We start from the raw sequence: 27,257 nt of genomic DNA on the forward strand, positions 1-27,257 counted from the left end.
GTCATTTAAATATCTATGCTGCACAGCTGCTTCGACTTGTAAACGACAGAGGTTCAAGACTATACGTTTTGTTTTTTTTAGCGTATAGTTCTAACTTATATTTGGTGAGTTCAACAAGTGCTTTGCGCCACAACACGCTGAATGACTGCTGGACATTAAGTAAAGTTAGTAAAGCCCTCAGATAAATTGACCAACACATTATCGGAATAATTGCAAAGGACTGCCATCATCAAGAGCCACAGTAATGGCCAAAATCCACCAATAGGTTTTCAACTCACAGTATGTTCAATCTATAAAATCAAGACTGTTAAAAATAAAGTGAAAATGTGCATAATTCAGACACAGTTGCTAATGGTGATCCATTTAGGTTAAATAATTTCAAACGCTGTGATTATTCTGCTAAAAAATGTTATTCATTGGACAGCCTTAAATATAATATTATTCTAACCTAAACCCTTTTATTCATTAACCACAATACAATCATCTGTTGTCTGTCGAGTTAAAAATAAATTTTACATTATATTACATTACATAGTACTATTTTATTATTATTACTTAATTAGAAGTTTAAATATATTTTATTAACTATCCAGCACTCCAATTTGAATGATTTGCTTTTTAAGAATAAGGTTAAAAAAACAGATAAATCATCTTAATAAGTTAGTCATTAGGTTGCAAGAATCAAAGTAATTGTAATAAATGTCAGACCACTGAGGGCCCAACGTTAATATTAGCCTATAGTTTAAAAAAACAAACCTTGTTGAAGTCATTCTGTTTTATTGCTTTATGACAATACATAATAATGTATACAGCAGAACATTTTTTGTTTGCTAGCTGTGGTTGACAGTTGAAGTTTTGTGTAAAGATACTTGTAACTAGGGATGGATACCTTTTACATTTGAACCGATGCAGTACTAATTCCTGCACTTTTGTGTGTGTACATTTAGTGACAAAGTTGAATAAGATCAAAATATTTTAATGTAACATTTAATAATAAGCTGGTAATGAAATATGTGCTGTCCAGTTGTCACATCTCATTTTCTTACACTCTTGAGTATCATTTTGTTTGTCCTAGGTGTGTTGCAGTAGACAGGAAGTAGTCTTTGCTATTAAGTTGAATGTGGCATTTTAGTCTTTTGTTGAGTCCTACAAAGTGTTTATACTCTAAGTATTTCAATTATTACACATTGATTGTAACGTGCATCTTAGTTTAGTTTCGATTACCAAATGTAAAGGTGTTGAAATCACCATTTAAAATGGCTAATGCTAATCAGTAACATGTATATGGCATATCCAATTAGCATCAAGCTAGCACAATTTGAAAAACTTTTTTTATCAAGTGTGCTTGCTTTGTTGGCATGGAAAATTGCAATATTACTTAGACAGTCTGTTATGAATATGCCTGTTTGCCTGCCAAGTGCTTGAGCCGGTGCTGAGTTTGCAACCGGTCGTCCATCGTGTAACATTGGTATCGAAATATGGTACCATTTGATTTTTACATGAATCATTACCTGGTTGTAACAACAAACTTTGGTTGCGACCTATAAAAGTACCGAATTTGGTACCCATCCCTACTTGTAACAGAAAACAATCATTGTGTATAGTTTTTATATTTATGAAAATATATTTAATGTTTGCCGGTTGCAAGCTGTAACAATGAGTACATGACTAGGAGCAGTACCTCTGTGTTTGTACGCCTTACCTTTTGTATGATTCGGCTTCCAACCAAAATGTTCCTCCAAATTTTGCTCTGGTTTTCGTACACCATCTAGGCTATCATACAACCAAACATGGGATGTAACAAACTGGTTTTCCTTTAAAGAATCCACACATAAGTGACATTGTTTGTGAGCTTTTTTAAGTAATTGCGACTTCAAAATAATCCACCTTGGGACCAAAGAAAGTTGCATGTGCCGGCACTTTAATAAAGAAGGTGAGAAACACTATTGAGTTCAAGAAAGAACTTGAAGCAAAGTACAAATTCTTTGCCAACAAGAGTTTTCAATAAAGGTAAAACTGAAATGTAAATATTGTTTATGAATACATTTCATTCATCATTTATTTGTATTTCACATTGTTTTCTGCATGTAAAACTGTAAGTGTTCACAATAAAACCTGATTTGTGTTCATATTTTTGACTGTCTGGAATGACTTAATTGGATTTATATTATTTCTAATGGGAAAATTTGATTCGTCTTTTGGAACGGATAACTAACAAAAACCGAGGTACCACTGTACTCTAATGTAGTTTTTGGGTTATTTTTTTATAGTGCAGAGCTTTTCTGCCTAAAACCAGCAGCTTTAGGATCTAATCCTTATGAACAACATTGGGGTCGTCCAGGGTGTTGATTTGGGAGTTGTCAGGTCGAAGTTTCATGATGCTGGTTTTCAGAGAGTACCACCATCCTCGCCAGGTGTACCAAACCACGCCATCGTCAGTCAGCCCACTGTAGTACCCACCGGGGTAGTACTGGCCATTCAGATGGGCTGAGTGGCACCTGGGGAATAGCAGTAGAACAGATGGATGTGATGACAAGTGAGCAACTTGCTGGCTAATAAATGTGCAAATTTGACATACTTGTTGAACCACCAGCCTCCTTTATCTTCTTGTGCACAGTTGCCTCGGTAGTTGTCGTTGTCCTTGTCATATGTGCTGAATGGAACTCCCTGATGACTGGCCCACTTAGACACGTCAACCTGGTAGTTCCCAGACAGAGCGTCTCCCGCCGTGCCACTATACGCTCCAAAGGTGAGTCGGTAGAAATCCTGCAAAGGAGAGAAGCTGATCAAGTGAATCTGCATTGAATATGTGCAACACCAGCATTTATTTGGCATTATCTGGAGCCTATCCAACTGTTTTTAGGCAAAAGGCAAGGAATATAACCTGGGTAGTGATGTTGTTACTCACACCTTTTCATCTGCCACTTTAAAGTTCCTATACTCAGCGTGACGTTGGGTACCGTCAAAGTCTTCCAAATGAATTCTCAGTGTGTAATTGCCTGGAACCAAACACACAATTACCGTACATTAGAGCAGTGGTTCTCAAATTCTTTTCACCAAGTACCACATCAGACAAAAACTTGTCTCTCCAAGTACCACCATAATGACCAACATTAGCATAGTAGGCCTAAGTATTTATTAAAAACAATGCAGACGTTTCATTTAACAAGTATATTTAATATTTTTGGCCACTTCAACTTTACACACAGTTTGAACAGTAACACAGCGTTTGAATATTTATTTAAGTGATTCTTTGGTGTACCTCTAGATCGGGGGTCAGCAACCCGCGGCTCTCGAGCTGCATGCGGCTCTTTAGTGTCGCCCTAGTGGCTCCCTGGAGCATTTTGAAAAAAGGATTGAAAATGAAAAAAGATGGGGGGAATAATTTTTGTTGGTTTTTGTTTGAGGACAAACATGACACAAACCTTCCCAATTGTTAGAAAGCCCACTGTTTAATATGTTTGTGTGTACGCTTCACTGATGAGAGTATTTGGTGAACATCGTTTTGTCCTACTTATTTTGGCGGATCTTGAACTCACCATAGTGTGGACTGTGACGTTTACATGTAAAATCTTCCACTCCTTCTTTGTCTCATTTTGTCTAACAAAAGTTTCATGCTGTGCGTGAATGCACAAAGGTGCGCTTTGTTGATGTTATTGACTTGTTGGAGTGCTAATCAGACATATTTGGTCAGTGCATGACTGCAAGCTAATCAATGCTAACAGGCTATTCAGGCTAGCTGTGTGTAAATAGTGCATCATTATTCCTCATTTGTAAGTATATTTGAGCTCATTTAATATCCTTTACTTTTATCCTCTTTGTATATATTTAGTATTCATGTCTCATGACATATTATCTGTATTTAACATTGACTGCATGTCAGATACTTGTTTGTGTGCCATGTTGTTCCAGACCACAGCAAACATTACCTAGCTTGCCAAAGATTGTAATACATCTATTAAAAGAAGACAGCCTGCCATTTCCTTTAACTTGAACACACACATCTATACCTTTGGCCATTAAAAGCCAGTCATTTCCAGGAGTTATCTCACCTTCTGAATAGCCTCTGATTTTTTAATGGTTTCTAATGTTGTAAAAATGTGTAGGATAAATATTACATTTCAACATTTCTGTCAACGAAGATTTGCTTCAGCCTGCGACACAAAGTCATTTTGATAGTAGGCTATTATAGCTAATATAGACACGTCATGTTTTGCCTTCATTATTAGACTTGTATACGGCTTTTCATTTTTTGCAGCTTCAGACAGATTTTTTATTTTAAATTTTTGGTCCAAAATGGCTCTTTCGACGTTTTGGGTTGCCGACCCCTGCTCTAGATGGAGCCTGTGCTACAGATTGAATTAGATTGCATTAGATCATTGAACGGGATCTCACCCACACCATTCATCCCTCTACCACCCTGACTCACGGAAATTGGAGTTGCCGCGTGTTGGCAAGCACACGAGACGCAGGACTCAACACCAGAGTTTGAAGGAAATCGTGACATTTGGAGAATACTTTTTATACACATACTATTTTTCCAGAAGGGGGCGACATCTGTGTCAGTGCATAAACACAGTCACGGATGGAGGGAGGACTGGAAGATTGGACCATGTGGAAGGGTGTTACGATTATTACAAACTAGCACCAGTAAGGGGTGACACTTAAAGAGGACCTATTATGCAAAAACCTATTTCCGTACTTATTGTACGGGTTTTTGTGTATTTGAGATCTGCATTCAATGAAGGCATTGCTGAGATATCTACCAAAACAAGCCATTCAAAATTTGCCCCAACCAAGTGGGACGTTTTTCCCATTTGGGATATCACTTTATGTGGTAGAAATTCACACAAAGTGCTTTACGCAAGTCCGCCGTCCATTCTTTTGTAGTGGGGCAGACTGGCTCGTACATGCACATGCATCCTCTGCTGTTGCAATTTCTAATACAAAGTAGCGTTTACTTCTAACTTATATCTGTCAGTAGACTCGCTATAGAAGCACTAAAAACTAGAACATGGCTGGTAAGGAGAAGACGCAGTTGAAGTGGAGGCACATAAGTAAAACCGCCCACAAAACGGCGCATCCTCAGGAGACGGTCATAAAACGGCTTGAAGATGATCTGTAAAATATAATCTATGTAAAATTTTGACCAAAGAACCACCATTACATGTTATGTAGACCTCAAGGAAGTGATTTAAATGTAGAAAACAAATAATAATATGACCCCTTTAAGTCATGTGCACATGTGGTCAGGTACTGAGTGGTGACCTCAGCCACCATAAATGTTTTTGATTGGATCGGAGGATGTGGAAGGTAGTCAGGGTGGTCATGTCGCGTCCAATGCCCCAACCCATCATGAAAAAAATTCAGGATGATCGGACAATGTGGAAGGTAGTGATACATTTCCACCAACTAAAGGAGATTCATGTATTAAGCTTGCTTACGTACTAACTGGCGTACTAACTTTTTCACTGCAAAGTTGAGACGTATCAAAACTGAAGTTGATGTAGAAGTGTGCGGTGTCTCACGCCACGTACACACATTTCTACAGGCTGGGGATACTTTGGCGACACACACAGAGGTGGTTGCAGCCACAGGTGTTTGCGGAACAATGGCATCGGAGGAATGACCCGCCCTTGTGTCACGTACGGCTGCGAGCGCAAGAGGCTCTCCTGTATCGTAATAATAAATTGAATAATCAAACAAAAGTCAAAGTCGGTGGCTACTTTGTTAGGTGCAGCTGAAATACAATATAAACAATAAATAACGTGTTAAAAATAAACACATAACTACCAGTACAAACAGCAATGCCACAGTTTAGCTCACTAAAAATGTGGTATGATATTGGTTATCAAGAGAACCATTCCACCAAATCAGTGCCATTTTATATTCAACTGATGACACCATACAATTACCCGTACACATAACTGAGGCGTTCCTCACGGCACGTCTTTAAGTCCTCCCCTTTTTGGCTGTTACAAATTGTTTATTGATTTAGTGTCGCTGTAGCTTGTTTACTTCAGATGCATTCAGTCATTTGCTCAACTTCTTCAGTTAAACTTGTAGTGTTCGTCAAGGTTTGTTCCATTTTAGGTCCTCTCTTTTTCATCATTAGGGCTATTCATTGGTGGGCTGCCAGTTTAGTTTAAAAAATCTTGTGAGACTCACATTTTTGCAGAAAGTCCTTAAAAATAGCAGACCACTTCTGTAACTCAGACAAAGTTATTATACCAAAATCTAAGACGGTTCTCCGGAATATACAAAACAAGACATAGCGAAAGGAGAAGTCTGTCACCCTCCTCCACCAGTCTTTAGCTTTCAATATCCTTGCTATAGATGTATAGTATTGTTACTGTGGTTAATTATATCATGTATAATTATCTTATAGGATTGGAAGTAGCATGTGTTTGTTTTTGGCCACATAATCTTTTAAAAGTATTTTTCTACTAAGGTCAAAGTGCAAAGGTACATAACCGGCACTGAAGAGAGTGTCCACAGGAGATTGGGAATCCCATAAGAATGTAGGTGTCAGCATGAAGATTACAGACATTAGCAACACCTGGCAGAAGGTCCACGGATAAAGACAGAAGATAGGGTTTGGAGGTCACCCGATTTAAACTAATCATAGGAATAATGACAAGGAAAGATAGACAGGCCAGACTGTCCGGCATCAAGTTAGACCCACAAGGAGAGGAGGTCTACGAGAAATGGTATTTAAACACAAGTGTTACGACAGGACAGCAGAATGAAGAGATTCGGCACACTTCTTCTCCTAGAGCTGCAGTTGTAGTCCGAGGCTCGCTGAAATAAATAAAGATTTTTGTTCGACGATTCCTCTTGGCGTCTCCTTGACTCATCACCCATCAGACGACCATCAAATATACAACATTACCTAAAATATTGTTTGTTTATATTTAATTGTTGTTGTTCAATCACTGTCGTGTGCTTGGTGTCAACATGTTATTAGCATTAAAGGCCTACTGAAACCCACTACTACCAACCACACAGTCTGATAGTTTATATATCAATGATGAAATCTTAACATTGCAACACATGCCAATACGGCCGGGTTAACTTATAAAGTGCAATTTTAAATTTCCCGGGAAATATCCGGCTGAAATGTCTCGGTATGATGACGTATGCGCGTGACGTAGTCAGTTAAACGGAAGTATTGGTACCCCGTAGAATCCTATACAAAAAGCTCTGTTTTTATTTCATAATTCCACAGTATTCTGGACATCTGTGTTGGTGAATCTTTTGCAATTTGTTTAATGAACAATGAAGGCTGCAAAGAAGAAAGTTGTAGGTGGGATCGGTGTATTAGCAGCGGACTACAGCAACACAACCGGAGGACTTTGTTGGAGAGCAGACGCGCTAGCCGGCAGCCTCACCTTGACTTCCTACGTCTCCGGGCCGCCAACCGCATCTGTGATCGGGTGAAGTCCTTCGTCGCACCGTCGATCGCTGGAACGCAGGTGAGCACGGGTGTTGATGAGCAGATGAGGGCTGGCTGGCGTAGGTGGAGAGCTAATGTTTTTAGCATAGCTCTGTGAGGTCCGGTTGCTAAGTTAGCTTCAATGGCGTCGTTAGCACAGCATTGTTAACCTTCGCCAGCCTGGAAAGCATTAACCGTGTATTTACATGTCCACGGTTTAATAGTATTGTTGATTTTCTATCTATCTTTCCAGTCAGGGGTTTATTTTTTTTGTTTCTATATGCAGTTAAAGCATGATGCTATCACGTTAGCTCGTAGCTAAAGTGTTTCACCGATGTATTGTCGTGGAGATAAAAGTCACTGTGAATGTCCATTTCGCGTTCTCGACTCTCATTTTCAAGAGGATATAGTATCCGAGGTGGTTTAAAATACAAATCCGTGATCCACAATAGAAAAAGGAGAGAGTGTGGAATCCAATGAGCCAGCTTGTACCTAAGTTACGGTCAGAGCGAAAAAAGATATGTCTTGAACTGCACTCTAACGTTCCTCATCCACAAATCTTTCATCCTCGCTCAAATTAATGGGGAAATCGTCGCTTTCTCGGTCCGAATCGCTCTTACTTCTGGCCGCCATCACTGTAAACAATAGGGAACTTTGCGGAAATGTTCAGCTGACTACGTCACGCTCCTTCCGGTAGGGGCAAGGCTTTTTTTTGTCAGATACCAAAAGTTGCGATCTTTATCGTTGTTGTTCTATACTAAATCCTTTCAGCAAAAATATGGCAATATCGCGAAATGATCAAGTATGACACATAGAATAGATCTGCTATCCCCGTTTAAATAAAAAAAATTCATTTCAGTAGGCCTTTAATGCTATGTGGCTGTATTTAATCTTTTTCTAATTCTATGCTAAAACTCACCCCCGTTACTCGAATAGTCATCTCCAGCTTAGAAAAATTTGGACCAAAAATGAAATAAGGTTGCTTGAGATGGGCCGATAGACATTTGGAGTAGTTCAAAAATGTGTATCATCAGATTTAGAGTTGGAACAAGACAAACATGTAAGTTACATGTGTTAACATGTATTGAGAGCTAAAACAAGCAAATGGTATCGATTCTGTGGAATGGTCAAAAAAATACCAGAAGTTGCATACTTAAACAAGATAAAGAAAACTGTGTGTACATACAGTAGGACACGATCAAGACCTACCGTGTGCAGTGATGTCATGCAGGTTGTCATTACCAAACCAAAACTCTCCAAGGTCTGCAGCCATGTTTCCAAAACCACTTTTATATTCCACCCATGATCTGATAGACAGACAGATAGTGTCATGATTGATTGATGTAGCCGTTGTAACGGTACATGCACTCTTCATCCGACTTTTTGGTATGGAACTTTCTTTTAGCGTCACTACTTTTGGGCGAAAAACAAGGTATACGAAACCTTTATTTACTAAAAATAGAATAATGTACACAGTTTAAACTCTTGCTGCTGCATTGTTACACCTTCATAGGAAATGCTGTAAACCAGACATCTCTGGGGCCGTTATTGATCACTTTTTTTATGACCCTCGGCATATCAAAATAATACAATGAATTTGGTATAAATGAGATATATTATTCAATAATACAGTGGTACCTTTGTTAACATTCTGGAAATGACGATGTTAGCCAAAACATACTTTAACCAAAGCAAGTTTTCTCAATGAAAACAATGTACGTAAACCAAAATAATCTGTTCTACACACACACATTTGTTCACACAAAACACTGTAAATATAGAGCAGTTACAGCTTGACATGCAGGAACATTGTCGAATAACTTTGAAAAGAACACATTAACCTTTTAACCTTTACTGGACAAACAGTGAAGAGTAGAGAGTGGAAAGGTAACTACATTCAAAGACAACTTTTCATTGTCTTCAATAGTTTTCAATAGTTTGTCTCTCCGTTTGGAAAACATTATCTTCCTTTAGTTGTTCTTTCTTTACCAGGATGGTACTTTCTGTTGACGCAGACTTCCTGCACATCCGAGCGAGATCGGCCACTCGAACACCTTTTGCGATGATTACTTTCTGGAATTTGACAGAAGTTCTCGCCCTCTTTGTGAAATTACTGGCACTCAAAACTTTCTTGCGGTCCCTCCAAGATTTTACCAGCTTTGTTTTGTGATTGTTGCGGCCTAAAATGGCTGAATTAGAGGCAGCTTTTTCAGAAAATGACATTTAAAGTTGCGATGTTTTGAGGCTTATGTTTGTCCAACAACATTAAATCAACTTGTGATTTTATGAATTTGTTATCAATGTTTTAAGTGTTCCTGGTTACCTTAACCTAAAACAAGAGATTTTAACCAAAACAACTTTACTGTATTTTTTTTCATTTCATTTATTTATTTATTTCAGGCAATGACATAAAAAAGTACAAAGTTGACAACACATAATAATATAAATTAATATAGTGCAAAAGGTAATGTATAGTATGTAATGCATGATTGTCCAGTTTTGCCTGAAAGGGAGTGGGAAGAAGATCATTTATTTAATCCCACCCCCAGTTCTCCATTCAGTGATTATTCACATGAGTTTCACTCTTACTTTGTTCAAAGATTATAATACAGATGTTGTATCATAGTGGCATTACCACAGGTAACAATAATTATTACACTGTAACAATAATTTGTATCAGCAATGTAGGAATAATTAATATACCAACAATGGTAATAGACAACATAGCAATAATGGTAAGGAAACATTGAGCACATGTTAACACTTTGAGACAGAGTATAGCAGCAGGTCAAATTAAAGACCCTCATCTCTATATTTGAACCAGACCCCATGTTTGTATAATAGTTTAAATCGATTAATAGTTTGGCATTGCTTGTGTTGTAAGTCCAGTTTGTTCCATAGTTTTACTCCGCATACAGACACACAAAAACGTTTACGAGTGGTTTGAGCTCTCGGCAATAAGAAATATCCAAAGTCTCTCAAGTTATGAGCCTGCACTCGTCTTATAAAAAAACGTTGTAGATTAGGCGGCAATAATTTGTTAAATGCTTTATAGAAGATTAATAATGTATTATATTTAACAAGGTCATCAAATTTCAGCAACTTTGATTGCATAAACAGATTATGAGTATGTTCTAAATAACCAACGTTGTGAATGATTCGCACTGCTCTTTTCTGTAATATGACCAGAGGATGAATTGTGCCGTGGTAAGTATTCCCCCATACTTCAACACAGTATGTAAGGTATGGCAGTACCAAGGTGCAGTATATAGTACGGAGTGCATTTTCATTGAGGTATAGTTTTGCTTTGGTTATAATTGAGAGGCTTTTGGAGATTTTTGTTTTAATGTGTCTGACAAGAGGTTTCCATGATAGTTTACTATCAATTATTACTCCTAAAAATGTATTCTCATTTACGATTTCAATTTGGGTACCATCAATACTTATTTTCTGTTCAGACGTTATGTTGCGATTTCCAAACATCACTATCTTAATTTTATTTATGTTCAAAGATAATTTATTTGTGTCCATCCATTTTTTTACTATGTTTAGCTCTGTGTTTACTGTATTTATGAGCTCATTATAGTCATCACTACTGTAGAATATATTTGTGTCGTCTGCAAATAGTATAAATTTCAGTACTTTGGATATATTAAACATATCATTAATACATACATTAAACAGTTTTGGCCCCAACACGGACCCTTGGGGGACACCACAAGCAATGCCAAGAGTATCAGATAAAAATTGACCCATTTTAACAAACTGTACCCTCCCTGTTAAATAACTTTTTAACCAGTCACCAGCCAGCCCCCTAATTCCATATCTTCCCATTTTATCGAGTAGAATTGAATGATTAATGGTATCAAAGACTTTCTTTAGATCAATAAAAATACCAACTGCATATCTTTTATGCTCCAGTGCATTAGTAATTTCTTCAATGGCTTCAGTTATCGCCATTGAGGTTGTTCTTTTGGACCTAAAGCCATACTGACCGTCATTGATTATATGATGCTTCTCAAGAAAAGATTCAAGTCGAGAGTTAAATAGTTTCTCTAAGATTTTTGAGAACTGAGGCAAAAGAGAGATTGGTCTGTAATTGGTGAAAGCGTGTTTGCTGTCACTTTTGAAGAGCGGAGTTACCTTAGCGATTTTCATTTGACTTGGAAAGCAGCCAGTCTGGAATGATGAATTACATATATAAGTTAAGGGTTTTACAATATTCAGTATAACTTTTTGAACCAATATCATGTTGATATCATGGCAGTTAGTGGAGCACTTACTTTTACACTTCCGCACAATGTTTGTCACTTCCTGCTCATTTGTAGCTGAGAGGAAGAATGACGAAGAATTCTGTTCAATAGTTGATTTTGTAACTCCATTGTCTGGGATATCAACAGCCAATTTAGGCTAAAAAAAAAACTATTGAACTTATTCACTACATTACTCATATTATAATCTTCACCGTTTTCATCAGTAAAGTCATCAGGATATGTCAACTTTTAATATCCTTGTTTGATTAGACTATTGAAAACATCCCAAGTTCCTTTTATGTTGTTTTTGTTTTCATATAGTTTTTTTTGGATAATATAACCGTTTGCTTGTTCTTATGAGATCAGTTAATTTATTTTTGTACTTCTTGTATCGTTGTTCGACTTCTTTTGTTTTTATTTTGATGAAAAGTTTGTAGAAAAGGGTTTGTCCTTCCTAAATATTCATTTATGTTCCAACACGGTTAGGGGCCCTCTTGAAAACATCTCGGTTGGCAAACAAACTGAATTGAACACATTAACACCCGAACGTTAAGAGCATTTGTGAACTGTTGAGAGCGATTCATAGCACTAATTTTCTTGATAAATGAGAGACGATCAGAGATGTGCACGTGGTTGTTGTCAGGGCTGGCAAACTTGCCGGCTTCTTTCTCGTTTGTTAGATAAGTTAAATGAATGACTACTACTTGAAGTAAATAAGTTACAGCAATACCTTAGTTGCTTAAATCACATTATAGAAAAAAACGTGTAACTGACAAAAAAGTGATGACTTAAAGGGGTTCCTTGAGGAGCACCTCATTTATGTAAATCACCAGTTTGGTCCCCAGTGTTCTATGTTTGCTAGCAAGGTTAAAATGTCAATGCAAGGATCTGCCAATGTGTTTAGAGTGCTCCAAGATCTTCTATACAACAGCAGCACTGTAGTGTTTTTAGTCATTTGCTACAAAAATGTTCCGGTGTCATTCCCTGGCTGGATTTGGCCCCCGGGCCACCACTTGAATAATACTGTCTTACACAATCTAACATTAGACTTTAACAGACGAACCTGGTAAAATTCTCTGCTCCGTTGATGCGTCTTTGTACCACCGTCCAACCGCCTCCATCACTCATATCACAGAACACCCTGACTGCAGCAGTGGAGCCATGAGGGTGGATGTTGTAGTACCCACTGGACTTGAGGCCAGAAGTGTAGAGCTGAGAGCAGTCTGCCAACACACGTACGTCAAAAGTAGCTCTTATTAGATGGATTGCACACCTTTTGAATTTTGTCTTGTGGCCGGGACCTTGGTGCTGCGCTTGGAGATTCTGGTCCACTCCGGTATTTGGCTCGTTGCCGGCTTGGTTGAACAGTCGCAGTCTGCGCTGGAGGAGTTCTTGCTCACGAAGCCGACTTTCTAGAAGCTTCTCTTGCTCCCTCAGACGAGTCACTTCCTCGTTGCATTGGTCTAATGCCTGCAGAATGGGAATGAACAGCTGAAACGTTTCATCAGTACACTTGGAATCAATCAGACGATCTAGATCAGGGGTCCCCAAACTACTGCCCGCGGGCCAGATACGGCCCGCCAGCGTCCAAAATCTGGCCCGTGGGTAGTCCAGAGTAGAAAAAAAATTAAAATAAAATAAAATAAAAAATAAAAAAATAAAATATATATATATATATATATATATATTTTTTTTTTTTTTTTTTTTTTTTTTAATTTTATTTTATAAATTTTTTTTTAGTTTTTAAATTTTTTTTTATTTATTTTTTTTTATTTTTTATTATTATTATTTTTTTAAATCTGTCATTTCTGGCCATCCATCAATCCATTTTCTACCGCTTGTTACTGAGTCTCCTAGCCGCTCAGGCAAATCATATTGTTTAAAAATGCATTTTCCCAACAATAACGCTCACGCCGCAAAGTTGGGCGAGAGCGCGGAAAGTGCGTGCTCTTTCAGTCAATTAGTGCAGTGCAACTGCATGTAAAAATTTACTACATAATACTTGCAAATAGAAAAGAGAAAACAAGATATAACAACTGGGGAGGGGCGTTATTATTATCAACTCTATTTTGAATGTTGACTTAAAAATACATCTTATATTAAACAATTAAAATGTAATCCTAAATCCTTAATTTATTCAACACATGAACATGCACAAAAGTAATGATAATTGGTACCGTTGCATGCAGATATGTATTTATAATAATAATAATCCCCTCAATTCCCCCCAAAAATGGATTAACTTGCTGGAATATAAAGACAATACATCTATAAACGTGGATGCATATGCAAAAGTGCAATATATTTATCTGTACAGTAAACTATTTATTTATATCTGCACCTTATTGCTCTTTTATCCTGCACTACAACGAGCTAATGCAACATAATGTTGTTCTTATCTGTAGTGTAAAGTTCAAATTTGAATGACAATAAAAAGGAAGTCTAAGTCTAAGTCTAAGTATTTCCAGGTACCAAGAATGGGTTCAGATGTGAAAGGTACCCATCTCTACTTCCAAGTTAAAAAAACAACCTTGTAGTTTGGATTTAAAACCAGTCCTGGAACTTTTCTGACGTACCTGGTACATTGAGAATACTAAGACACACAAAAGGTAAAAGATGAAGTCCTAGACTTACACAGAGGGAATGAAAGCAAACCGCAATGACCGTCAGACGTGAGACCAGCAGTCTTAGTAAATCAGCCATCCTCTTCTTAGCGTCTTGTAAAAAAAATTCTGAACCACAGAAGCGGACCAAGCGCTTCACAGTGTTCAGTTCTTTAGGATCTTGCCAACACCAGGCGGGAACAAAACAAAGCTGCGGCCAAGACGCTGACCTGCTTGTGTATAGTCAAAAACATTTTAGGTATGCAGAAAATATTAAGAACAGATGCAAACCTTTCATACTCCCCAGAAAAGGTTTGGTTGTTATGTGTTTGAATTCTCAAAGTGCTGTCAAATGATGTAAAAAATACTGCTTATGATACTGTCTGTCTCTTTTTATGGCTATTGTATTGTGTTTGTTCTATCAGTAAGTGTAGTAGCTCATTTGCATTTCTACATTTTGTCCACCGTGCAGTAATAGTTTAATTGGTTCTGTGAGTTCAGTTTGTACCTCCAAAAACACGTATTGCGAAACAGCGTCGCCCAAATTAAATGATTTTAAATTACTTTAATTGGAGCTCGGCCCCCCTTAAACAGCACCGTTTCAACATGTAACATGCCTTCTATGAAGAAAAACAAACTTTTAGATAACAAATATTATATGAAAATAATACAACAGAATGTAGTACAAACATCTACAACAGTTTTATGAAGTAATGTAAAAACCCCGTTTCCATATGAGTTGGGAAATTATGTTAGATGTCAATATAAACGTAATACAATGATTTGCAAATCCTTTTCAGTTGAGTACGCTACAAAGACAACATATTTGATGTTCAAACTGATAAACGTTTTTTTTCTTGCAAATAATCATTAACTTTAGAATTTGATGCCAGCAACACGTGACAAAGAAGTTGAGAAAAGTGGCAATAAATACTGATAAAGTTGAGGAATGCTCATCAAACACTTATTTGGAACATCCCACAGGTGAACAGGAAAATTGGGAACAGGTGGGTGCCATGATTGGGTACAAAAGTAGATTCCATGAAATGCTCAGTCATTCACAAACAAGGATGGGGCGAGGATCACCACTTTGTCAACAAATGCGTGAGCAAATTGTTGAACAGTTTAAGAAAAACCTTTCTCAACCAGCTATTGCAAGGAATTTAGGGATTTCACCATCTACGGTCCGTAATATCATCAAAGGGTTCAAAGAATCTGGAGAAATCACTGCACGTAAGCAGCTAAGCACGTGACCTTCGATCCCTCAGGCTGTACTGCATCTACAAGCGACATCAGTGTGTAAAGGATATCACCACATGGGCTCAGGAACACTTCAGAAACCCACTGTCAGTAACTACAGTTGGTTGCTACTTCTGTAAGTGCAAGTTAAAACTCTCCTATGCAAGGCGAAAACAGTTTATCAACAACACCCAGAAACGCCGTCGGCTTCACTGGGCCTGAGCTCATCTAAGATGGACTGATACAAAGTGGAAAAGTGTTCTGTGGTCTGACGAGTCCACATTTCAAATTGTTTTTGGAAACTGGACGTTGTGTCCTCCGGACCAAAGAGGAAAAGAACCATCCGGATTGTTATAGGCGCAAAGTTGAAAAGCCAGCATCTGTGATGGTATGGGGGTGTATTAGTGCCCAAGACATGGATAACTTACACATCTGTGAAGGCGCCATTAATGCTGAAAGGTACATACAGGTTTTGGAGCAACATATGTTGCCATCCAAGCAACGTTACCATGGACGCCCCTGCTTATTTCAGCAAGACAATGCCAAGCCACATGTTACATCAACGTGGCTTCATAGTAAAAGAGTGCGGGTACTAGACTGGCCTGCCTGTAGTCTAGACCTGTCTCCCATTGAAAATGTGTGGCGCATTATAAAGCCTAAAATAGCACAACGGAGACCCCCGGACTGTTGAACAACTTAAGCTGTACATCAAGCAAGAATGGGAAAGAATTCCACCTGAGAAGCTTAAAAAATGTGTCTCCTCAGTTCCCAAACGTTTACTGAGTGTTGTTAAAAGGAAAGGCCATGTAACACAGTGGTGAACATGCCCTTTCCCAACTACTTTGGCACGTGTTGCAGCCATGAAATTCTAAGTTAATTATTATTTGCAAAAAAAAAATAAAGTTTATGAGTTTGAACATCAAATATCTTGTCTTTGTAGTGCATTCAATTGAATATGGGTTGAAAAGGATTTGCAAATCATTGTATTCCGTTTATATTTACATCTAACACAATTTTCCAACTCATTTGGAAACAGGGTTTGTAATAATAATGTACTACATTTACCTTGGAGAGTGGACTTCTACAGTATCGCCTCCCAGCTGCTTCGCCGTCTAACATTCCATCAGCAGCTTCTCCATATTTTCTTGGGTAAATGTCTGCTGTTTAGATATTATTTTATTGTCCGTGGCTGGCGTTATGGACTCATTCTGCTTGAGTATGTTGCAGGCTAGAAGTGCTACCAAGTTGGCAACAACCTCAGTCATGTTTTCTGATCATTTATTTATTTAATTCCATAAATAGCATCCACTTTTCCTTCTCATCACTGTCCTTCACACTCACTTTTTTCCTCCCCTTGCTTGGAAAAATTAGATGTGTCGCTCGCTACCTATAAGCTAATTTACTGTTTTACAGTGTTCACTGTGACATTCGCTACGCCAACTAGCGGTGGGATAATTGAAACACCAATTAATTTTTTTTTGGTTAAAGTCAATATTTTCAGCCACCTGTTGTGTTCCCTTTCCTGCATGGATGATACTTTCAGGAAACACACTTTTTTTTATCTCCATGGAGGCGATGATTGGGGATTTAGAAGTAGCTAAAACACTGCCGACTGCGGGGGGGCCTTAGTCACTAGCTAACTTTGTTTTAAAGCACCTCGGCCATCAGGCAAATGAACAAGAACTCCTAACAGCAGCTCCTTCAATTCCTTGAATCCCTTCTAAGTCTATCTGATAGCTCAGTCACAGCTCTTTTTATACCAAATATGTGTTATATGTGTTTTATGTTGCACGATTGCACCAAGAAAAATTCCTAGTTTGTGAACCCGTTCTCAAACAATGGCAATAAAAACTATTCTGATTCTGATTCTGATTCTGATTCTTACAGAGCGGCACTTCAGCATTTAAATCTTTACCTTTTTCGTTAGTTTTAAAGCCAAAATATGTCCTTTCTCCCTCTTTTGTTAAAAAGTTAAAGTACCAATGATTGTCACACACACACTAGGTGTGGCAAAATTATTCTCTGCATTTGACCCATCACCCTTGATCACCCCCTGGGAGGTGAGGGGAGCAGTGAGCAGCAGTGGTGGCCACACCCGGGAATAATTTTTGGTGATTTAACCCCCAATTCCAACCATTGATGCTGAGTGTCAAGCAGGGGGGTAATGGGTCCCATTTTTATAGTCTTTGGTATGACTGGGCCGGGGTTTGAACTTACAATCTACAGATCTCAGGGCAGACACTCTAACCACTAGGCCACTGAGTGTCTCCACACTGTTATGCTTGTAAGTGCTCCATGCGTGTGCGTTGCCGAACATGACCCTTTGCTCGTTTTACCAGCATGTCGTCATGTCCAGAAAAAACTTTATTAATACTTTATTAGTATCAGTATATCGTACAACCCTAGTGGCCACAATAATGTATATTACTAAATTAAGCTCATGATGGGGTAAGTGAAAATATGATTTTCATATCAAACCAAAAAACAGAAAAAATTGATTTTTATGTTAAATAATGGATGGCCACTACATTCACGGTGTCAGGCTTGTCCTTGACAGTTTGGTTGTGTTTTAGTTTTTCCTCTGTTTGTTTTATTTCCTGTCAGTGCTCTCATTTTTTTTGGTTCAGTTTCCTGCTTGTCTCCCTGAGCGCTGTTTCCCCTCAGCTGCGGCTGATTGGCACCTGGCCACACCTGGTGTCAATCAGCCGGCTGCTATTTAGACAGTGTTGGGTTAGTTACTGAAAAACAGTAACTAGTTACAGTTACTAGTTACTTTATTTCAAAAGTAACTCAGTTACTAACTCAGTTACTTATGTAACTGCTGTGTACCCGTCCCGCCAAGAACCCACACACAGGCGGGATTGGATGATGTGGTTCTTTACTGGTAGCTGCAATGAGTGATCAGAACGCACATACACACAATATGTGGTTAGCACCTCCGCTGGTTTTGATGTCATTAGCAGAGTGCAGGAAGTCTGCTCAAGTACATAACATTTCCATATTTTTACAATTACATGAAATGCAACTACAGATGTAACTTAATACAATGGTTTTTAACAGTACACTTTTTTACATGTGATCGTATAGTGGTTTTAACTTGCTTTTATCTTTACTGGTATTGCAATTAATTAAATACAACATATTCTTTGCTTGGTTTTTAACCAACATAATCCTTTTTTATATATTTATGAAATAGAAAAATACAATACAAGACATGACACAAATAATTAAATGGACTTTTAACACTCTCTAACGGTGACTAGCGAATATGACGGACCACGTTAATCCCATGTAAAAATGGCGAACAATACAAACTTAAATATGAACGTCTTGACACATAAAACGCACATAGGGCAACAATTATTACCTGCAATGAGTGATCAGAACGCACGTACACACAATATGTGGTTAGCACCTCCGCTGATTTTGATGTCTACAGGGGGAAAATAATATCGACTTGAGTGCAAAATAGTAATACATCTGACGTGAGCAACAACCAAGTCAAAATGAAAATTCCACAATATAGCATTTCAACTGCTGTTAAATAACTGTGTATCTTACAATAAATCTCACGTTAGCTTTAGTGTAATATATAATACTTTGCGGAGCAATATCGGAACGTGGCTTACCATTAGCAGAGTGCAGGAAGTCTGCCAATAGCTTCCAGTTTGCGGTCATATTTACAGACTTTTTGGTACCAGCAGATGGCGCAATTGGACCTCTCATTGCATAACAAAACAATATACATATTTTAGCAGGAATTTCACTCAAATAATCAAAGTATTTCTTATACCCGTTACACTTACACCAAAAAGTAATGCGTTACTGTGAAAAGTAACTATTTAGTTACTTTTTTTTTTTTTTTTAAAGCTCCCATTAATGCCCTTTTAGCCTTCATTTCAGTACTGTTATTGCACTGGAGAATAATACAATGTGTGATCAACTTGACATGCATTTGCATCACTGAACTCTGCTAAGAAATGTGGTCTACATACAACACACAAACAATGTGGTCTACATACAACACACAAAGACAAAGATATGTTTCAAAGGGCCAATTTATTTCAGGCCAGAACAAATTGACAAAACTATTTTAAATAGCTGCAACATAACATACATGAGTAACAAACAGCATAATAACAACATAGCTGTAAACCTGGCTTCACCTAAGGAAGGCACACGTGAAATACACAAACCCTAACCAGGCAGATTTGAATTGTTGTTTTGGGCAGTAGACGGGATCTTTGATCCAAGACACAACTTATATTTAATTAAAATGTTCTTTTCTTTGTGCTCGACAAAAGAAAAGAAGTGAGAATATCTCATAATTGCCAACCATCCCGAATTTCAGTGCCTCTGCCAACCAACCATTCTCCCGAATTTCTCCCGATTTCTAGCCGGACTTAAGGCATGCCCCCTCCAGGTCCGTGCGGACCTGAGTGAGGACAGCCTGTCGTCACATCCGCTTGGCCAACCAAAAAGTAACCACAGAACACTATACCGGGTATAGTGTTCTGTGGTTACTTTTTGGTTGGCCAACGGTTTACGTTGTATTGCGCACACACCCCTCCCCTCCCCACACCCACACCCACACCCACACCCAGACACACACAGAGCGTGCCTCCGGCTTGTGACACAAGAGATTCAGAAGGACGACACTGCAGCGCTCCAATAAAACACTCAGATCTTCTGTTTCTAGCCGATACTACATAAAAAATAACGTAAAATAACGCAGTAACGCATCATGTAGTAACGGTAACTGAGTTACTGAATATAAAAAATTACGCGTTAGATTACTAGTTACCTCCGAAACTAACGGCGTTACAGTGTTAGTCCCAACACTGTATTTAGACCTACCTTGCCCTCCAGTGTAGGCTGGAGTATTGTCGTTGTAGCTGTAAGATACTATCTGTAGCCTGTATCCGGTATCCTGTAGCTGTTTGCAGCTTGCTGTCTTTTTGTTCCTCGTTTCCAGTTTGCCTGTTCCTGGTTCCTGGTTTGTGTTTTTCTTGATTTTTGGACATTAAATCATGTTTTCCTGTACCAAGCCTGCCGTCTCTGCATCTTAGGGTTCGTCACCAACACCTCGTGACACAGGGACCATTTGATACTGGTTTATATTAACGAATGTGCTGTTTTAGACAGCAATATTGTTCAATTAAGAACACTTATTACTAGGGATCATGCTCGAAACCGGTTTTCCCGGTTGTTCGATTTTAGAAAAGAACCGAGTCCTCGGACTCGAACCCCTTTTAGAGAACCGGTACCCGTTATCGAGACCACTATAGTAAAGAAAAAGAGTTGGTTCTTTATTCGAATCCCTGAGAATGAATCCCTTCCCACAGGAATTGCCCTGTGGGACGCAATGTTATGCCCATTTGATTGTAGACTCTTACTAACACCTTGTGGCGATATGAAAATACTACGCGTCATTAGTTTGGGCACTTCCGGGTTGGCGAGTCAGTTCAGTTCATGAGACAAGCCTTGGAAAAGATAAGTCTGTAAATAAACTGTTTAACTTGTTTATATAACTCAATATTAAGGTGGAAAGTGTTTCAATTTGATAATAAGATGTCTATTGAAAAACGATTTTTGTGCACTGTTTCAATGAATGTTTTGAGGACTTAAAATGGCTGCCAGTCGTGTATTTCCACCATCGAAATAGTTTCAACACTCAGCAGTATTTGTTTGATGGTAGTACTGTTTATTTGTGTGAAGCTAATATTTACATATTGTGTATTACATTTCAGTATGTTAATTGAATCACATAGCTTATACATTTGTCATTGTGTGTATTTCAGTTTCAAAAAATAAAGAAATAACAGTCCAGTGCAAGACAAAAGTAAAGATAGGAAAAGACACAGCAAGATCAACAACAATAAAGAGCCTAAATTGATTAATCTGCTTTGGAACTTTATTAGACATCTTGGATTGTTTGTTAGCTGTCTGCCAAGCTGTATAACCTCGACACGTATAGGGAGGGCAGAACAGGCAATATGTAATTATTACCAGGCTTCGCTCTCATGTAAGGGAAGAAGAATTGTTGATCGATGACTGTGGTGTTCTTAGTGTCATAGTGTGTGTAATTAGTATGTTCCAATAGCAGCAGAAGTGCACTTTTTGGAGGGCTGCATTATTTTCAGTTTTGTGCCCAAGGGACTGATTTTATTTAACACTATATTATTATTTATACACCTACAGTGATCACAGAGACAGGTTGTTTTTGTGTTACTGTATATATTAGTTTTTCAGAAAAAATCCCACTTAATATACTTTGGGTAACAACAGTCAATATATACAGTATATACTGTATATATATATATTTTTTTTTTAAAGGGGGGTAACAGTCAATATTTATTTAGTTATTTTATTAAATTTTTTTCTTATAAAATAAAAGTTAGCTTTTGTTAAACCAAATATTGTGTTTTTTTACATATACAACAACCTATCTGGAATCGATAAGAGAATCGATAAGGAATCGGTTCGATAAGAGGATTCGATAATGGGCTCGAACTCGATAATTTCTTATCAAACATCATCCCTACTTATTACGTATGTCAATCTTGTGTGCTAGTGTCTGCTTAGCTGTTGTGTAGCTGCTCGCTCCTAGTATCTTATAGCCTACCATGTTTACCTTTCGTAAATGACTTGACTAAAATACAAGAAAAGACCAACCTTGTCTGCAAATTGGAGGACATTCAGATTTTAACTGACTGTCCATCTTTGCACAAGTAAACACTCTGCAGGACTGCTTGTATCAGAATCAGAGATTATATCAGAGAATTTAGATGCCAGGAAATATAATCCCATTTTTTTCTGATATCGCATGGATATCAGTATCAGATTGGGACGCTCCTATTAGTAACTGTGCTGTCTTACTTTCTTATTCGTGTCTTTCCCTGTTAGATCATAATAATATGTAAACACAACGCAAGAAGTGAACAAATGATCAGGAAGAGAGTAAATAAAATGTGCTTCTTCCTGCTTCCTTTCGGGCATGTTGCATTGTGTGAGTTTAACTTTGTTAAGCGTGTTTCAAATAAAGTCAAATGATTTATATGTACTTCAAGAGAAATACTCCACCAATTTTCTTTTCTTTGCTTCCCTTCCTACAGAATATTCATGAGGAATCTGAGTTGAAAGGGCAGAGTGTAGATTATCAACCAATGTTAGTTAATTAGTCAACATTTTGCAGGCACTGCAGGCAAGACTTCTGACATAATTCCTTGTGATTAGTTGTATAGATATAGAATATGGAACATTGCCAGATAGAATTTCCTATTGGGGTGTAACATCAAACTGTACAAATAATGAACCAATGATATGTTTTATTAAAATTTCCAGCGATGTTATGGTGTGGCATCCTCTTAGGCTTGTGGTGTGGGTGGTCTTTCATCTGCATTGATGAACCTTCAACCACACAAACACACAAACACAAACACAGTGCGACTCATCGATAGTACGTTTCACACACGTCTCTCTTACAATGCAAACAAGCATAGGTTTTATGTGCACAAACACCAACAACATAGCTGATCTCACTGTTTCTTTAGTGTTATCAGTGAGGAATGTACGGTGGCTGATAAGGCAGCAACGTCCAAACGCTCCAAAACACAGAAATTATCCAAGACCAAAAACACACAAATGCAAAGGAAAAATACTGCAAATGCCAAAAACACACACAAAGAAAAAATGCTCATGTAACAAAACAGTCACTTTAAGATTGCGTGGGCTTTTTTAGTGACTGTTGCGGCCTAACATGGCTGAATTCGCAACAGCTTTTTCAGAACGTTTTGGCAAAAGTTGCAATGTTTTGAGGTTTATATTTTTCAATAACACTGAATCAACTTGTTGTTTTAAGTGATCCATGTATCCTTGACCTCAAAAAGCACAGAATTTTAACACAAATTGTAAAACAAGTATGTTTTAATTGTTGTACAGCACACAGATAAAATAAGATACTAGATGGCAGTAAAAACACTTACTCAAAGTGCATTGTCAAATGACTGTGCTGTTTTAATTAATCATATCAATAACAGTAATAATTAATTAAAATTACAGAAAGAAACACTACCTATGGCAGGGTCCGCAACCCAAAATGTTGAAAGAGACATATTAAACCAAAAATACAAGAACAAAATCTGTCTGGAGGTACAACAAATTAAAAGCCTTATATAAGTGTTAAAATGAAGGCAACACATGATATAAAAGTCTATATTAGCTATAATAGCCTATTATCAAAATAACTATGTGTCGCAGGCTGACGCAAATCTTTGTTGACAGAAATGGTGAAATTTAATATTTATTATACACATTGTTACAACCTTCTCTCTGAGCTGCCACCTTACCGTGGTAGAGGAGTTTGCGTGTCTCAATGATCCTAGGAGCTATGTTGTCCGGGGGCTTCATGCCCACCGGTAGGGTCTCCCAAGACAAACTGGTCCTAGGTGAGGGATCAGACAAAGAGCAGCTCGAAGACCTCCATGAAGAATAAAAACAAAGGACCCAGATTTCCCTCGCCCGGATGCGGTTCACCGGGGCCCCCCTCTGGAGCCAGGCCCAAAGGTGGGGCACGATGGCGAGCGCCTGGTGGCCGGGCCTGCCCCCATGGGGCCCGGCCGGGCACAGCCCGAAGAGGCAACATCTCTGCCACGTAAATGCTGCCTCTTAGCTAGGTTAGCATTGCAAATGAAAATATGTTCCTAATTGTCTTACCCTGGATAAAAGAATGTTAAATATATAAATACATGTAAACTAGAAAGTAAACGTTTGTATACTACATTACCCAGAAGGCTTAGTGTCCCAGACAGGAGCAACAAGTAGGTCTGAGCTACGCAAGGGGACGACGATTGTGCTGTGTGATCGATAAAGTGTGGATATATTGTTACACCTTGTTCCTGCTTTGTCTACACAAGAAACAAAGCGTGTTCAAGCGCCGCTCACAGACACATTTGATTGGCGAAAATTATGATATTGTGAGATTTGATGTCAGTTGTGTGATTGATCGAGATGGCTGCAAAAAACAAGTGGCGATTTCAACTCACAATGGTAAAATGCGATAATTTATTACGTGCAATATACACTTTAACTAAGGCACCATTTTGTCAATTTCAAAAAATGTTATGTTGCTAGAATTACCCCTGTGCATTGAAAATATGACATAATTTGATCGTTATTTCAGTTTTCGTGTCTTCTACAACCAAAACGCCCTGACAATTTTGCCACCACTAGCTTAGTTCGAAAGTTGTGTTTCATTTACCAATTAAAATCAATGGCTAACTTCTTGCTTGTTTGCCGTGGGCCAGTATAGAATAGTATTCATCAATTGTTTGGCCTAGAAGTGGAAGTAAAGACCGTCTATCGTTGGTCAAATCTCACCTTAAAGACCACTATTACTTTGGTTGCCATGAGCATCTCTTCTTCTTGCAGATGTTCTGTCAGCTATAAAAGAAAGGACCGAGAAAACAACTTGAATCAACGCATTACTGCATTTCCAAACATGATCCACAAGAACCTAGACCTATTTGTGCTTTTTGTTGGGATATACCACAAACCAGGTGGAGCAAATACATCATACTACTAATTATTGTCAAAAGATCGATAAGTAACTCCCCATAACCGGTCACACCTACCAATAAAATATTTGTTATAATTACCCCAGATGGGCTTCGGCTTTTTCTTCTGTGAACTTTCAAGATCATCATGTTGTATGTCATCAGACTTCTTGTAGTAATATTGCTGATCAGGGGGGCCAAACCTCTAAATCCAAACAGAAATAGAGTTAGACGCCGTGTAGTGTAGGACTACGATCAGTCTTGTCAAACAAGTAAGCGCACCTTGTCGGGCCACATGAAGCTAATGAAAAGAATGATGGGAAGTCCAACGATGAAGACGTAGACCGCCCAGAGCCAGGGACGCTGATGGGTGGCCAAAAAGAGACTCTCGATGACGCCGAGCTGAAACAAGCGACTTGCAATTAGCATACACATAAAGTCGAATTAATATTTTTTAGAAAAATGTATATTGGAATTTGCTGTGTACAAAAATATAAGCATAGCGACTGATTAGGCCTTCTGTGATTGGCTGTTTGATTACAGGCGACAGACTCAGTATATTTCCATGCACTAAAATAGTCTGATTACTCAAAGAATTCTGTTTCTTCTATTTTCATACCAACTCTAAGGCGAGTGTTGGCCATATGTTGTGTGCTTCTTGTACACTGAGGGGCGACTGTGGTCATGTCAGCTTGTTTAGCTACGTGGGAATGTAAATACAGCGGAAGGAGAGAATGCTACATGCTAATAAGAAAGCGCTAGTAGCTGTCAAGCTCCGGTGTTGTGTCGAATTTGGCTGCTTTCTCGAAAAAAGCTACCAATGGCGTAACTCAACAGTGGGGTCTGTTGAATTACACTACCACGAATTTAGTTTTGCACGCGTGCTGCTTGGCAGTCGGGCACGACTCGTTGTAGGTCGGCGGTGCAAACGCAACCTTTGTTTTCAATTCAATTAATATTCCTGTTTAAATGGTGATTAAAATAAAAATGTAAGCTAACATTGTTTGCCTCAATGTGAACTCTCTCTTTCTGTATTTGTCTACTTGTTTGCTGGTCAGAATGTACAATTAAAGAAACATCATTTAAAATGAGTACTTATTTGTACGTGAAGCATGCGAGGCAAGATCACAGTGTAACAATATCAATTTAATATTACAATTATTTCCTGCTACTGCCTCGGATTTAAATTGTTTGGTTTTGCCCTAAAGTCCTCCTGTGTCCAGGGACTTATTTCCTAAGTTTGTAGCAAAAACAACAAAAGATTTGAAAAATGTTAAATATCGATGTAACCACTGTAGTATCGACCTGTACTGATACAATACTTGATATCGTTACTGTCGATATTTCTATTGATCCGCCTACCTTTGTTTACATTCAAGAGCTCTAGCTTAAGTAAGTAAGTAAGTAAGTAGTAAGTAAGTAAGTAAGTACATTTTATTTATAAAGCGCTTTTCACAGATAAAAAAGCGCTGTTTTGATTGATTTATTGATTGAAACTTTTATTAGTAGATTGCACAGTACAGTACATATTCCATACAATTGACCACTAAATGGTAACACCCGAATAAGTTTTTCAACTTGTTTAAGTCGGGGTCCACGTAAATCAATTTATGGTACAAATATACACTATCAGCATAATACAGCCATCACACAAGTTAATCATCAGAGTATATACATTTAATTATTTACATTATTTACAATTCGGGGGGTGGGATGTGGAGGGGGTTGGGGCGGGGGGGCATAGGTTTGGTTGCTATCAGCACTTCAGTCATCAACAATTATATCATCTGAGAAATGGACATTGTAACAGTGTAGGTCTGACTTCGTAGGATATGTACAGCGAGCAGTGAACATAGTGAGCTCAGAAAGCATAAGAACAAGTATATACATTTGATTATTTACATTTGATTATTTACAATCCTTACAAAACATAGGTGAAGTAAAACAACAATTCAATTAAAACAACAGGGGCAACATCATAAAAAGGATACAAAGTGGATTAAAAATTATAGTTAAAAGGTGCATTAACTGAAAGCTTTACTAAAAAGAGAAGTTTTCAAATGTTTCTTAAAAGTTTCAACACAGTGAAGATCACGGAGGGACTGGTGCAAACTGTTCCAGAGTCTGGGAGCTATAGCCGAGAAGCCAGGTCTCCACGGGTTTTTAAACAAGT

At 38.1% G+C, this 27,257-nt stretch overlaps 2 protein-coding genes across 4 annotated transcripts in view; both read right to left on the reverse strand.

Moving 5' to 3' along the window:
* Nucleotides 1-788: 788 nt before the first annotated feature.
* Nucleotides 789-14,452, reverse strand: fgl1 (fibrinogen-like 1). The gene is made up of 7 exons (XM_062043664.1): nt 14,323-14,452; nt 12,990-13,158; nt 12,752-12,911; nt 8,645-8,742; nt 2,911-2,999; nt 2,579-2,766; nt 789-2,498 (listed from the first exon to the last, which is right to left on the reverse strand). Exons 1-7 carry the CDS (start codon nt 14,389-14,391, stop codon nt 2,309-2,311), a joined length of 963 nt encoding a protein of 320 aa, XP_061899648.1. The 5' UTR covers nt 14,392-14,452; the 3' UTR covers nt 789-2,308.
* An 8,328-nt stretch (nt 14,453-22,780) lies between these two features.
* Nucleotides 22,781-27,257, reverse strand: part of LOC133647911 (calnexin-like) — a 31,483-nt gene continuing 27,006 nt past the window's right edge. Inside the window, exons 3-7 of one of the 3 annotated variants that reach the window (XR_009825801.1) lie at nt 25,367-25,486; nt 25,187-25,289; nt 24,909-24,971; nt 23,879-23,973; nt 22,781-22,940 (exon numbers count right to left, since the gene is read on the reverse strand). Coding sequence is in view for 2 of the 3 variants with exons in the window: in XM_062043667.1 (XP_061899651.1) it covers nt 24,910-24,971; nt 25,187-25,289; nt 25,367-25,486 (285 nt within the window). In the remaining variant the exon portion in view is untranslated. Of the gene's footprint in view, nt 22,941-23,747; nt 23,974-24,908; nt 24,972-25,186; nt 25,290-25,366; nt 25,487-27,257 lie in introns of those variants that run through there. The other 2 variants (XM_062043667.1, XM_062043665.1) reach the window with 2 other exon arrangements.

The sequence above is a fragment of the Entelurus aequoreus genome, linkage group LG04, assembly GCF_033978785.1.
Source record: "Entelurus aequoreus isolate RoL-2023_Sb linkage group LG04, RoL_Eaeq_v1.1, whole genome shotgun sequence".
NCBI lineage: Eukaryota > Metazoa > Chordata > Actinopteri > Syngnathiformes > Syngnathidae > Entelurus > Entelurus aequoreus.